At 54.7% G+C, this 12,701-nt stretch overlaps 6 protein-coding genes across 6 annotated transcripts; 4 read left to right on the forward strand and 2 right to left on the reverse strand.

Annotated features, from left to right (window-relative positions):
- The first annotated feature begins 296 nt into the window (after window positions 1-296).
- Window positions 297-804, forward strand: BJX67DRAFT_361461 (uncharacterized protein). The gene has a single exon (XM_071029872.1). It carries the CDS (start codon window positions 320-322, stop codon window positions 551-553), a length of 234 nt encoding a protein of 77 aa, XP_070883336.1. The 5' UTR covers window positions 297-319; the 3' UTR covers window positions 554-804.
- Window positions 805-1,518: 714 nt separating this feature from the next.
- BJX67DRAFT_390019 (DnaJ domain protein) lies at window positions 1,519-3,353 on the reverse strand (the record flags this gene model as incomplete). The annotated part of the gene is made up of 5 exons (XM_071034579.1): window positions 3,028-3,353; window positions 2,935-2,978; window positions 2,763-2,856; window positions 1,729-2,711; window positions 1,519-1,671 (listed from the first exon to the last, which is right to left on the reverse strand). The coding sequence occupies exons 1-5, from the start codon at window positions 3,131-3,133 to the stop codon at window positions 1,519-1,521; spliced, it is 1,380 nt and encodes a 459-aa protein (XP_070883337.1). The 5' UTR covers window positions 3,134-3,353.
- Window positions 3,354-3,563: 210 nt separating this feature from the next.
- On the forward strand, window positions 3,564-6,010 carry erg9 (bifunctional farnesyl-diphosphate farnesyltransferase/squalene synthase). Its single transcript, XM_071029873.1, has 4 exons — window positions 3,564-4,039; window positions 4,113-5,172; window positions 5,218-5,400; window positions 5,448-6,010. Exons 1-4 carry the CDS (start codon window positions 3,972-3,974, stop codon window positions 5,550-5,552), a joined length of 1,416 nt encoding a protein of 471 aa, XP_070883338.1. The 5' UTR covers window positions 3,564-3,971; the 3' UTR covers window positions 5,553-6,010.
- A 1,579-nt stretch (window positions 6,011-7,589) lies between these two features.
- BJX67DRAFT_223764 (A4/G1 family peptidase) lies at window positions 7,590-8,918 on the forward strand. The gene has a single exon (XM_071025788.1). It carries the CDS (start codon window positions 7,939-7,941, stop codon window positions 8,761-8,763), a length of 825 nt encoding a protein of 274 aa, XP_070883339.1. The 5' UTR covers window positions 7,590-7,938; the 3' UTR covers window positions 8,764-8,918.
- An 824-nt stretch (window positions 8,919-9,742) lies between these two features.
- On the forward strand, window positions 9,743-11,154 carry BJX67DRAFT_223767 (Homocysteine S-methyltransferase). Its single transcript, XM_071025789.1, has one exon. The coding sequence runs from the start codon at window positions 9,789-9,791 to the stop codon at window positions 10,977-10,979; it is 1,191 nt and encodes a 396-aa protein (XP_070883340.1). The 5' UTR covers window positions 9,743-9,788; the 3' UTR covers window positions 10,980-11,154.
- Window positions 11,155-11,268: 114 nt separating this feature from the next.
- Window positions 11,269-12,487, reverse strand: BJX67DRAFT_373913 (SRR1 family protein; the record flags this gene model as incomplete). The annotated part of the gene is made up of 3 exons (XM_071031465.1): window positions 11,269-11,386; window positions 11,475-12,176; window positions 12,252-12,487. The coding sequence occupies 3 exons, from the start codon at window positions 12,485-12,487 to the stop codon at window positions 11,269-11,271; spliced, it is 1,056 nt and encodes a 351-aa protein (XP_070883341.1).
- Window positions 12,488-12,701: the final 214 nt, after the last annotated feature.

The raw sequence follows: 12,701 nt of genomic DNA on the forward strand, positions 1-12,701 counted from the left end.
CTCAGTGTCGCCCTCAGTGTCGCCCTCAGTGTCGCCCTCAGTGTTGCCCTCAGTGTAGATGTCGGTATCGGTATCGCTCTCAGTGTCGTCCTCAGCGTCGCTCGCACTTTCAATGTCTGATTCAGAATCAGAATCGACATCCCCGTCGTTACCGGTATCATCCTCCTCGAAGACAGGCATGCCCATGGCAAGTCTATCTTTTATACCCCCGTTTATCTGGGTGTCCAACTCAGACGCCGAGCCAGGACCGGTCGACTCCCTCTCCCAGTGCCTGAGGATCGGCTGTACCCCCGACCTGCGGACCGGGCTAGGGGAAGAAATGGAGCCGGATTCACGCGCGTCGTCGGAAGATGGGAGTAGGATCCAGCCTTCTTCTCCCGGCGCGGCTCGGTGCTCGGGTAGATGCTCGAGCGTGCGGTACGCGGTGGTGGGTTTGGCGTTTTCTTGCTTGATCCACTCGGTGCTTTTGGTGGTGCTGGTGGTGTTGCTGGCTGTGGACTTGTCTTTGTTTGTGGGTGATGATGATGATGATGATGATAAGTGTGAAGGGTAGGGCGGGAGACATACTACGGGCGTAGAGCACAGCTGTCTCTGGGCTTGAGTGTAGTGGGAAGCAATCGGGGTGGCACTGGTAGTGGATGGGACTGCAGAGTCCGAGAGGGTGCGGGTGGGCCTCAAGCGGACGGAGACAGAAGACATGTTGATGGGATGGGGTCTGTAGGTCTTCTTGTCTTCGATGGTCTAGGCTTTGGTGGGGTGGTTAGTAGTGAGGGCGTGAATAGATGGCTGGTATATGCTAAGATGATTGAACAAAAGACCGTAAAATGATCGAGAGCTTGAACAGAAGCTCGAAGCTGTCTGGATCGAGAACAAGAACTTGACTTGGAGATAGGTAGAAGGAGAAGAACAGGAGTGAGATCGGAGGCTTCATGCCGCCCTTTAGGCCCTGAGCTTATACTTACGCCTGTGACTACTCGAGTGACGGACCTGATTCCCTGACGGCTTCAATAATAGGCTGGATGAGAATGATAGCTCTTCTGTTCCTGTGCCTGGCCCTGTGTCGACTTCAAGTTCCTGAACTCAAAGAAGAGAGGCCCGCGCCAATACTCGACTGGAGCTCCTATATCCCGGTTGGACGGGCCTGGATTGTGTTACATGGAGAGTTAGGGCTGCGTGATTCCGGGCCAATGGCGATCCTGGGTAGGCCTTCCTTTGGCACACGTGGCTAGGATGTCCGTTGTGTCGTCATAGAACACGGAACTGGCTTCCAAGTGACGGATCTACTGAGGCACTAGAGACGGAATGTGACTCAGTCAATATAGTTTCGGATCTTATATTGAGGCACTCTAATTGGGGGGACTACCCAGTGAATGATGCGCGTGCATCTGTGAAAAAAGAAGGATTCGCTACGGAAATACACTGAGTCATATTATATCCAACAGTCGGGTATGGAATATCTTGAAGAGAAGGGTAAGGAGCGGAAGGAAAATTCGCGGGAGTGTCTGTTGAGGGAAAGCTTCACGACGCGGCTTTTGCGCTGGTGGAAGCCTCGGGCGGGTGGTGGCTATGCTTCTTCTTTTTCTTCTCGTCCTTGCCCTTCTTCGCCATGGCGTCTGTCATGAGTTGCTCGAACGCCATGTAGTCCCCTTCCTCGTCAGGGTCGCGCTCGGCCTGATACGCCGTTAGTATATATGTACGATGCGCAAAAACTACAAGAAGACAGCATACCTTTGAGTAAATGTTGCCGGCGATGATCATAGCGTGAGCCCGCTCAATACGCTTCTCCAACTTAATCCGTTTGTCACCGAGAACCTTATCACATACGTCCCGCAGAACGCTTTGGATTTCAAGCTTGCTGCCACGCCAGGCGGCTGCGAGGAGCTTTCCTGTCACCTTCACGGAGTATTCTGCCCTCATTTCGTCGGTCCAGTTCTCACCTCCCTTCTCTTCCAGCTTGGCCATTTCCTCCATCGTCATTTGTGCGTCAAGGACGGTAGAGATGGTGGTCCAAGCTTCCTTGGCGATAGTTCCCTTGTCCTTCAACCTGGAGAAAAACCCGGAGATACCGAGGAACTTTTGAGATTTGAGAAAAGAAGTTGCCTTCGAAACATACGTTGCGCCGATAGCGTGAAGAATCTCAATACCAAAGGACTGGATCTTGAGGTTCTCCACCTCCAGACGAATCTTCTCCTCGAAGGCGCCAGTCACGTCCGTACCCTTGTCGGTCTCGGTCCACACGCTGATCTTGTCAATCAGCTTTGTCGCTAGCATTTCCACCCGCTCCTCGCGCGCCTTGATTCGTTCGCGCTCGAAAGCCTCAAGTTTCTCGGCCTGTTCGCGAGTTAAACCGCCCTTCTTCTTTTCCTTCTTTCGCAACTCACGTTCCTCTTGTGATACTCCGGCCGCCTGCAAACGTATTTCCTCGTCGGACTTATCCGTAAGAGCCTGTTGGCCGAATTGACGGCGAGGGGTGCTAGTGCCCGAGGCTGAAGGTGAAGGCGAGACTGTAGGCCCTCTGCTCCCTCCTGCTGGTTTTCCGTCCTTCTCGTTGATATTCAGTTTCTCTTCCGTGGATGCGGCGAGATCCTCCTCTGCCTCCTCGGTTGTAATCTCCATTCGGGTGGTAAGGTCCTGGAGAAGGGATATCTCGCCGATGAGGTCGTGGAAAGCATCGCCACCGAAGATCATGCCGAAGAACTCGTTTGGATCCTCTGAGTCTATGTTAGCTTGTGCCTTGCTGGCGGTATTCCACGGAAACGTACCGAAGCCATGGTCTGGGACCGCCTCGTCCTTGCCGTAGGTATCATAACGCTTGCGGAGATCGGCATTACTGAGAACTTGATACGCTTCTCCAATCTATGCGGCAATAACAGTTAGTCGAGCTATGCCGGTGGTATATTGCAGGTGAAAAACGTTGCTGAGGGGCTGACTTACCGCCTGGAATCGCTCATGCGCGGTCTCATCGTTCGGGTTCTTATCTATCAACGGTCAGACAGGGGAAACCCAGAAAGGTTCGACAAATCATACCGGGATGGGTAACGATAGCAAGTTTTCGGTAAGCCTTTTTGATTTCGAGTTCCGTGGCTGTGGGAGGCACTCCCAGGGCGTCGTAGTAAGTGGTATCAACAACCATGTTCAAGGTTGATGTGCGGCAAGCCCGCTCCTTGAGATTCTGGTTGTTCTTGGAACCGGAGAGGTGCTTCGAGGTTCACAGTCAAAGGAGACCTCTGCGAAATGGTACTGCGATGTAAACGAGATTTCAGCCGCTGTCTGAGAAGGTCAGACGCTTGTTTGCGCGACTGTGTTTATTTTTTTTTTTTTTCTGCCTGATGAAGCTTCAGACGGAGCTTTCGTCATGGCGGGGAGTCGAGGAGACGAGGCGGTGCTCTCTAGCGTCACGTATTGTCATAAATTTCATGACGGGGCGGATTTAGCGTTGATTTCCTGGCGGCAGATGGTTGAGCTTGTGGTATTGGGGTGTTCCGGACGCCGAGACATCCCGCGCCTCCAAAAGTCACTAATTTGGGGCTAAATTTCCCAGGTCAATTTCTTCGCCCTCCGTTCACCACGAACCTCAACTCCTCCTCAATCCCCCCCCAATAAGACCTCTCTCCTCGTCTTCTTCATATTTGGCCTTATCTCCCCTTCCTTCTCTCGGCCTTGCTCTCCGCCCCGTCTTGATCCATCTTCCTCCTTGCCCTCCGCTGTACCTTTGAACCGTCTTGCCTGCCATCCTTTCGCTTGCTGCCCTGGTCTTGTTGCTCTGCCAATCGGCCACTGTGCCTTTGTACATTACTTTCCTAGCGTGTACTAGTACGCCAAGTTGCTGTTAAGTTTCCTTTCCCCTTGATTTCTTCCAAACCTCCGCGACTCGGGTTTTGCGGACTTCAACCTCCTTGACTTCTTTCCCTGCGTCCTCGCCCAACCCCATTTCCTGACCACCACGTGTAAACTATCTTTCTTCGCACAACATGGGTCTCGTTGGAAACATTCTCTACTACTCGATTCGTCCGGCCGAGCTGAGGTCAATCATTCAATGGTTCGTTGCACCGTTTTAATTGCTTGGTCGTATTCTGAGCCAAAAGCTAACAAGAACTGTTTTCACTGATTAGGAAGGTCTGGCATAATCCTGTTCACGAGCGCAACGAGACGGATGAAACCGAAACACAGAAGGCGTGCTTCAAGTTCCTCGACTTGACGAGCCGGAGTTTCAGCGCTGTGATCAAAGAGTTGCATCCAGAGCTACTTCTGCCCACGACCGTGTTCTACCTGGTACTCCGGGGACTCGATACGATTGAGGATGATACCTCAATCCCTCTTGAAACGAAGGAGCCTTTGCTGCGCAACTTCAAAGATATTCTTGACCAAGATGGTTGGACCTTTGATGGGAATCGCCCTGAGGAGAAGGATCGTGAGCTGCTGGTTCAGTTTCACAATGTCGTTACGGAATTCAAGATCCTGAAGCCTGCCTATCAGGCTATTATCAAGGATATCACCGATAAGATGGGTAATGGCATGGCCGATTACGTCCGCAAAGCCGCCCTTGAGGACGCAAGCGTGAAGAGCGTCGACGAGTATGATCTGTACTGCTACTATGTTGCGGGCTTGGTCGGTGAAGGCTGCACTCGTCTCTTTGTCGAAGCAGAGTTTGGCAATCCTGCGCTGCTGAAGCGTCCACGCCTCCACAAGTCCATGGGCCTCTTCCTCCAGAAGACCAACATTATCCGTGATGTCCGCGAGGATAATGATGACAACCGACGATTTTGGCCAAAGGCTATCTGGTCAAAGCACGTTGATAACTTTGACGATCTCTTCAAGCCAGAGTATCGTGAGGCTGCTCTGAACTGCAATTCTGAGATGATCCTAAATGCACTGGAACATGTCGAGGACTGTCTCTTCTACCTTGCCGGTCTCCGCGAGCAGAGTGTCTTCAATTTCTGCGCCATTCCCCAGGCTATGGCAATTGCTACTCTCGAGCTTTGCTTCCGCAACCCCGCCATGTTTGAGAGGAACATTAAGATCACGAAGGGTGATGCCTGCCAACTGATGATGGAATCTACTCAGAATCTCCGGATTCTCTGCGACGTTTTCCGTCGCTATATTCGGAAAATTCACAAAAAGAACACTCCCAAGGATCCAAACTTCCTCAAAATTAGCATCGTTTGCGGAAAGGTGAGCACCAATCTCCGAGTTCACTTCAGATTCTAACTTCCTTAGGTTGAGAAATTCATCGAGACGATTTTCCCGTCTCAGAAGGCGGAAGATGCTAAGCGCCGTATTGAGGGCGCGCAGACAGAGGAGGAGGCGGCGAAGGCCCGGCAGGATGCTGAAACACGCAAGGACGTTTTCGTCATGATGGCTCTGATGGGAGTGTTTGCCTTTTTTATCACCGCTATCATGGTACGTTCCCGGCTATTGGTTTGATCGTGAGATACTAACCTTCATAGGTTGGCATTGCCTGGGCGCTGGGTGCGCGATTCGACCTTGCATGGCAGGAGCTGAAGCGTGGCAACTTCAGCCCGCAGAAGCCCGTGAAGCACAGCGAGCTATAAATTCGACGTCTCACGATTAGCGCCCCTTTGATAATAAATATACCCGTCACGATGCCCCCTTCTCATAGTACATATACAGATCTATCTATTCTTAATAATATTCCGCCATGCCCCCTTTCTCTTCGCCGAGTGCCTACATTTGCGAATTACTAGCACGGATGTCAAATTGCAATCCAGCCTTTCTATGACTGTGGTTGTGCCGAAGAAGTGCTGAAATGAAGTGGAGATTCTCCGACCAGCGATGTACTAGATTTGTGTCTTGCAGCATGCGGCTTGCCAAATGCTGAAATGGCACACGTCCATTGAAGACCTGGAACAGCCTTATATACTGAGTAAGATAATAATATTCCGTGACTCGGACAGATGATTCTGGTAAACCACGTTGTCTTGGGAAACAGTCGGAGATGCATACTAGGACTTAAGAAACCCGCTACCCTTTCCACCACCAGTAGCTAGAGATATCTCCTTCGGTTTTTACATTTCAATCTCCCCAGTAGATTTCCTCTTCCGCATCTTTGGCCGCATGACCGAGCGGACGGAACTCGTCATATGTTGCCCAGCAAACCACAGACTATATCCCATATGATATCCACAATTCGCCCCTCCGAGATATAAAGCCAACATATCCAAAGGCGTGGGCAATGGCACAAAAACGGGTCCCGCAGAACCAGGCTGTGCGTGGACGCAGCTCAAACCCGCTTGCCCTCTTCCGCCTTCCTCCACTCTTTCTCCTTCGCCCTGGACTGGACTGGACTGAACTGAACGGAACCGAAGTTCTTCTGCCCAGCCCTCGACTCGACCCGACTCGGCTCGTCCTCCCTATCTCACGAATCAAGATACTATGTATGTATGTATGTATGTATGTTTGTGAGTGATCAGAGATCAAGGAATACTTCTTGGCTCCGTCACCGCTTCTTGCGGCCTGGATGTCCCGAGTTCATGCTCCGCGGGGGGGTTGAATCTCTCACGGATTAGCATTAGCGTGGGGAGATTGGTGGTGGGTTGGTTGGCTAGGTTGAGGGGGTTATTTGCGGTGATCTGAAGGTTACGTGGGGAGGGGTGTGTGTGCTATGAAAGCGGGGAGGGATGTCGTAATGGCGACTCAGATTAGGGTTATATGCGCGGAGAATATGGCCAGGTCGGGGTTTGGAGTGTTGAGGAGGAGGCCGGGGAATTATGTGGACTGCTGGTGTGGAGGTGAGTTAGGGTTACTGTAGTAGATTGCAGGGAGTTCATGCATGTTGCAGTAGACAGGCAGGCAGTCAAGTTATATCAGGTAGTGTGAGCGGACGGCTGGTGGTCGAATGGAGGGACCGTTCATGCAGGATAAGTTGAGGAAGTTGAACTGACATTGCGCTTAGTATTTACTAGCCAAAGATATTTAATTTACGGTGTAAGCCGAGCCCTACCTTGTTGTACTACAGTATGTAGCCTTCTACAGAACAGGAAGAGGCGCGAGCAGTTCAAGATGAGAATCACGGGCACACACCCCGCGTGATTACCGTGATGAAGAAAGAGGGACGATTTCTATCCTGCGTTCGGCAAAGTAGGTCGTCTCTCGAAGGAGGGCGGCCGCAGGAATGGTAGCCCCGTCGGGAAATGTATCCTCCATTCCAACCAGCCATGCCCGCATACCGGTAATGAAACCAGACGGAAGATGATGTGGTCATTCGTCCTCGCGGGGACTTCAATTTCCCGGGGGAATGTAAGAGATTGTTCTCCTCTGTAATGGTTAAACGCCGCCTGGGTGTGCTGGATGTGCTGGAAGGGGGTTATAAGGTCTTCGGTCCAGCATGCTTGCTGTACCAACCTCGGACCATGCGCGGGGAATACTGGCTCTTTCGGCTTCTTTAGGCGACGCTCCGGCTAGAGTGTGCTCGCTCGCTTCAGCAGAGCCTTCCTGAGGCAGCTTTGTCCTGTGGCTGACGGTGCTTAGAACCAGAAGGGTTCACATCCCGCACAGATGACGCGAAACCGAGGCCTGAGCAATTAGGGCTTGTAAGCTCTTGGAAGCTACATTCCTGGCTGGTGATCTTTACTCACTCTGCCAGTCAGGCGTGTCAGTTCTCCCGTGGGCGGGAGAGGAAAGTAGTCATAGCAGCAGGTAGGGTTAGAGCAGCCTGCGCCATGTCGACCAGTCACTCGAGAGTTCTTGCGGTCATGTCCAGGGCGTGGACGGATTCAAGTAGATCGACACGCGTACCTACCTGGCACCCCCTTTCGGTAACCCTATCAGATCCAAGATTGTCTTCCGCATGCAATCGTCATCTGAGAGAGGTGCTGCGTTTATAAGACAGGGAGCGACAACGACTGCTAGTCTTCGACGGACCTCTTATCTTCCCTTCCTTCCGATCTCTACGGTTAATGCCAACCAAACGCAAGCAAAATGAAGCTCAACCTCACCCTCTTCGCGACATCCACCCTGCTGGGTACCGCCGTCTCCCACCCATCAAACCTCACCTCCCGCATCCAGGCACGCTCGCTAAACCGCCAGTCTCGCCCAAATATCCCCGCACCCGGCGGTCACCCGGGCAGCCAAAGCGGATTCCGAACGGCCGAAACAGCCGCCATAGCCTACAGCAACAACTGGTCTGGTGCGGCCCGCGAGAAACCACTCGCCGGGGGCCCGTACACGGCTGTTAGCGCGACTTTCACAGTGCCGGAGCCCACCGCGGCGCCGGGGAGCAATGCCATGCAGGCTGGCTCCGCGTGGGTCGGGATAGACGGGGATACATACTCGGCTGCGATTCTGCAGACAGGGGTGGACTTTTATGTCGAGAATGGGCAGGTCCATAGTGACGCGTGGTTTGAGTGGTTCCCTGACTTCGCGTATGACTTTGACCTGGCTGTGAAGACGGGCGACGTGATCGTGGCCCGAGTGGAGTCGTCTTCGCCGAGCGAGGGGATTGCGGTGATCGAGAATAAGAGCACCGGACAGACGGCGACGCAGACGGTCAGGGCACCGAAGCCTGAAGCGACGCTTGCTGGGCAGAACGCGGAGTGGATTGTCGAGGATTTCCAGTCGGGGGGTTCGGTTGTTGCGCTGGCAGATTTTGGACGCGTCACCTTTACGGGGTGTGAGGCAGAGGCGAGCAACGGGGAAACGGCCGGGTTGGACGGGGCGACGATTATCGAGTTGAAGCAGGAGGAGAAGGTGTTGACGAAGGTGGCAATTCTGGGGGATGATACGCTTACGGTGAACCAGCTGTAGAGTGCTGCGCGCATATTTGGTTCCTCGTCAGGCGTTGAGGCGTTCTGTGCTTATTTAATGTGGCGTCTGGGAAACATGAGGTCCAAGACGTGCGAGAAGCTACCAACACTGAGCATTCAGATGTATTCGAGGACGAAACTAGTGGGTGTGGTTTCACTCGTAGACAGTCAAGAGTCCTAAAATGAAGGTCCCGTCGTCCGCGAGGGTGGCGTCCACCCAGTTTCAGAAACCGTCTGGGCGATTGAGATATTTGGTGAAGGTTATCTTGCTTCTCATAGTGCCCTCCAGGGTGCCCTCCAGCAAACACGGCTCACATCGACTGTAATGCCGCCTCCATACTGGTAGCGGAGAAGCACGGGGGTGCGCGGCAAGGCGCGAGCCGCCCAGCCTCAGCCCAGGTCCAGCGCAGGCGGACTTTCGCCGCGGCTGCTCCCGTCCGTCCGTCCGTCCGTCTGACTGACTGCCTTCGTGCCCGATTATAAGCCGGGATTGAAGTCCTGCGGATGTGGATGCGGATGTGACGCGTCCCGGAACGATGTGCGGTCTTACCTCCCGGCGGGAGATATTGAATTCGATCGAAGGGATCTACGTGGCGAGCTCTCGACGAAGAAGATGGTTTGGTCGACGTCGACATCGATGTAAACTGTGCTTTGTGGAGATTGGTGAAGTATTCTTGCTGATTGTCGAGGGTAAGTACGTTGGCTTCTGTTGATCGGTACTTGATGGTGGGATGCAAGTGATTTGTGGAAGAAGCAAGCAAGGATCGTCAGGTGGGAGGAGCTATTGCTCGGTGCGGGTGCTGCGATGATGACATACACTGTCGAAGGTACACTCAGTCTTTACAGGAAAGACCTCTTGAGTACACAGTAGCTGAGAGATGAAGACATCTTCACTGCGGTGATGCTCTCCCCCACCTCAGGCTGTTATCGATAAGCAGCCAAACCCAAGCAGTCCATTCCAACCTGCACCACAACCACCCATCCCACCTCACCCCCTTCACCCTCAAAATCCACACCCAAAAAACCATGCAAATCCTCCTCCTCGACGGCGGCCTCGGCACAACCCTCGAATCACCCCCCTTCAACATAACCTTCACCCCCGAAACCCCGCTGTGGTCCTCGCACCTCCTCTTCTCCTCCCCCGCCACCCTCGCCGCCGCCCACCGCGCTTTCTACGTCGCCGGCGCCGACATCCTCCTCACAGCGACATACCAGGCCAGCGTGGAGGGTTTCGCGCGCACAGAGGCTGCAGATGGCAAGCAGGATGCGCTGCGGTACATGCGCTCTGCGATTCCCCTGGTGAGGGGTGTGATTCCGCGTACGAGGACGAGTCCGGCTGTCGTGACCATCGCAGAGGCGCAAACGCAAACGCAAACGCAGCCACAGGCACAGACGCAAATGCAAACGCCAGGGGCCAGACCGTGTCGCGTCGCCCTGTCACTAGGCCCCTACGGTGCAACGCTGTCCCCCGTTTCTGCGGAGTATTCGGGCCTGTACCCGGCTGAGATGGACCGGGAGGATGCGCTGAGACGGTGGCACGCGGAGCGACTGCGGGTGTTTGCTGGGGATGCCGGGTCGTGGGACGGGGTGGAGTACGTTGCGTTTGAGACGCTGCGGAGGGCAGACGAGGTGCGTGCAGTGCGAGGGGCAGTCTTTGACGTCGTTGGGCGTGGACGCAGTCCGGGAAGAAAAGCCTGGTGGGTTTGTGGTGTTTTCCCGGGGGAGGAGGAGGACGATGTGCCTGAGGACGACGTGAGACGGTGGGTTCGTGCGGCGGTTGCGGGTGACAGTTCTGGATCTGGATCTGGAATGCCCAGGCCATGGGGGCTAGGGGTGAATTGTACGCGGGTTGACCGCGTCGCGCGGATTGTCGATATCATGCGGGACGAGATACGTCGGTTGTGCGAGGACGGGCGCTTTGTCGATGAGTGGGACGCGTCCTCTGGGCGGCCCTGGCTGGTGTTGTATCCGGATGGCACAAAGGGGGAGAAGTACGACCCTGTCGCGAAGACATGGGTTGCGGGCGGAACGGCTGTGCGACGGCCGTGGGATGAAAGCCTTTGGGACGTCGTACAGCGTCAGGCCGAGGGGGACTGGGAGGGAATCATCATCGGAGGGTGCTGTCGCGCAGGGCCGGACGATATCGCTGCGTTGCGGCGTCGGATCGATGGTGACAAGACGAGAGGCGGATGTATACTAACTGACCCTGTACCGTAGATGCATACCTCTTCGCAACACGTAAACAGAGCGATCTGTCGCTTCAAACAAAGAACAGTTGACTGTAGCTGGCTTGCCCGGTTGACGGAATGAACGAAGACCTTCGATCCATCTAATCATTACAGGAATCCGAAGCCCCAGTTCCCAACGGCTCGGACAATGAGACCAACAACCCATCACCATAGTCTAGAAGGCAATAACACAACCACCACCCAGACAGTAGACAGTGTACAAAAGGCCCTCCACAAGATAAAAGCGGACATAGAATAGACAAGACAGTGCTAACAGCCTACCGCACGTAAATCGTCAAATCTCCAAAATACTCGTTCGAGTCCCGCAGCGCCACACTGCTATACGCCTGCACCATCCGCCGCACCCGCTGCGAATCCGGATCCGTCGTAAATGGTCTTTGAACCTGTTAGCCAACAATACCAACGAAACCATGTTGGGGGGTGGTAAAAGAGAACGAGGGCTAGGACGAGGACGAGGACATACACAACCCAAAACTCCTCCCCATTCCGCACCTGCTTCTCCCACCGCTTCTCCTCCTCGCGCTCCTCAGGCGTGACGGTGTTCCAGATCATCGCCGCGGGCCAGCACACGTCCGCGACGACCTGCTTGACGGGGACGTTGGGGCTGACGCTGAAGACGAGCGTGTCCGCGTCGATGCCCAGGAACCCCTTTGGGTCGTCGAGGGGTGTGATCCCGATGCTGCGGAGGATGTCCGTGTCGATGTCTGTGTATGCGGGGTCTTGCGCGTAGCATTTTATAGAGTCCGCCCTGAGGTCCCCCGGGGGTTGGTGGTGGTGGTGACGCTGTCGCTGATGCTGCCGTTTCATCAAGGCGTCGGCCATCGTCCGCACGGCGGCGTGCTGCGCATGCGAGCGCGCAGCATGATACTCGTCCTCGAGCGCGGTCAAGGTCCCCAGACCAAAGGCGATGATCTTGCGAATGGGCCGGGAGAACTTCATCTGCGCGAGATGCGCGCGCAGCGTCGCGCAGGTCTCGCTGTCCTCCCAGATGCGGAGGGAGCGGTGGAAGGCGCGCTGGACTTCTTCCAGGGGGCACTTGGGGAAGTCGGCGCTGGAGGTGTAGCAGATGGAGATGGGGCTGCTGTCGCGCAGGGAGATCTCCGGGAAGGACGGGTGGATGCAGGTGAGGTTTTGGATGCTGCTGTAGCCGATGCGGTAGGTTGTTCTACTGGGGATTAGAATTAGGGTGAAGTTAGAATTGAATCGATTGTGACTAAAGGGTCCAGTCCAGGCGACTCACGCAAAGTCGGCGCACCAGGCCGGCGCCTTCAGGCTGTATGTGTGGCGCACGTCGTCGAGGTCGGTGATGTGGACTTCCTCGTTGCCCTGGTCGATTTGAGAGTCGAGGTCTGCGAGGACACGGCGCGGGAAGAGCGGCTTTCCCGAGGCGTAGAGGTGCGCGAGGTGTTCCAGTTTCGAGTGGATTCGCGCGAGGGTGTCGTCGTCGTTGAAGTCGTCGGGGATGTTCAGGCCCATTGTATGGCTGTCTTGCGGGGGGAGGTCTGGCGTTGTCGCGTCTTTGGGGAGGGCGAAGGGGGCAAGCTGGAGGGGGAGACAGTCCATCGTTATCGGAGACATCACAAGTTACAACCTTAGTTAAGAATTACTGGAGAGGAGGGGCGAGCAATGGATTCGTGCAATGTGATCTATCCCAAGATATATAAACGGCGGCGCAGGCATCCTCGCGGAA

Source organism: Aspergillus lucknowensis (assembly GCF_044049455.1).
Source record: "Aspergillus lucknowensis strain CBS 449.75 chromosome Unknown BJX67scaffold_41, whole genome shotgun sequence".
Lineage (NCBI taxonomy): Eukaryota > Fungi > Ascomycota > Eurotiomycetes > Eurotiales > Aspergillaceae > Aspergillus > Aspergillus lucknowensis.

What these genes read in the sequence shown, in the direction of transcription:
- erg9 (XM_071029873.1), top strand. Translation starts at nt 3,972, where the DNA reads ATGGGTCTCGTTGGAAACATTCTCTACTACTCGATTCGTCCGGCCGAG. An exon ending in CTGAGGTCAATCATTCAATG is followed by an intron (nt 4,040 to 4,112) that starts GTTCGTTGCACC and finishes TTCACTGATTAG; the next exon opens with GAAGGTCTGGCATAATCCTG. An exon ending in TTTTTATCACCGCTATCATG is followed by an intron (nt 5,401 to 5,447) that starts GTACGTTCCCGG and finishes TAACCTTCATAG; the next exon opens with GTTGGCATTGCCTGGGCGCT.
- BJX67DRAFT_223764 (XM_071025788.1), top strand. Translation starts at nt 7,939, where the DNA reads ATGAAGCTCAACCTCACCCTCTTCGCGACATCCACCCTGCTGGGTACC.
- BJX67DRAFT_361461 (XM_071029872.1), top strand. Translation starts at nt 320, where the DNA reads ATGGAGCCGGATTCACGCGCGTCGTCGGAAGATGGGAGTAGGATCCAG.
- BJX67DRAFT_223767 (XM_071025789.1), top strand. Translation starts at nt 9,789, where the DNA reads ATGCAAATCCTCCTCCTCGACGGCGGCCTCGGCACAACCCTCGAATCA.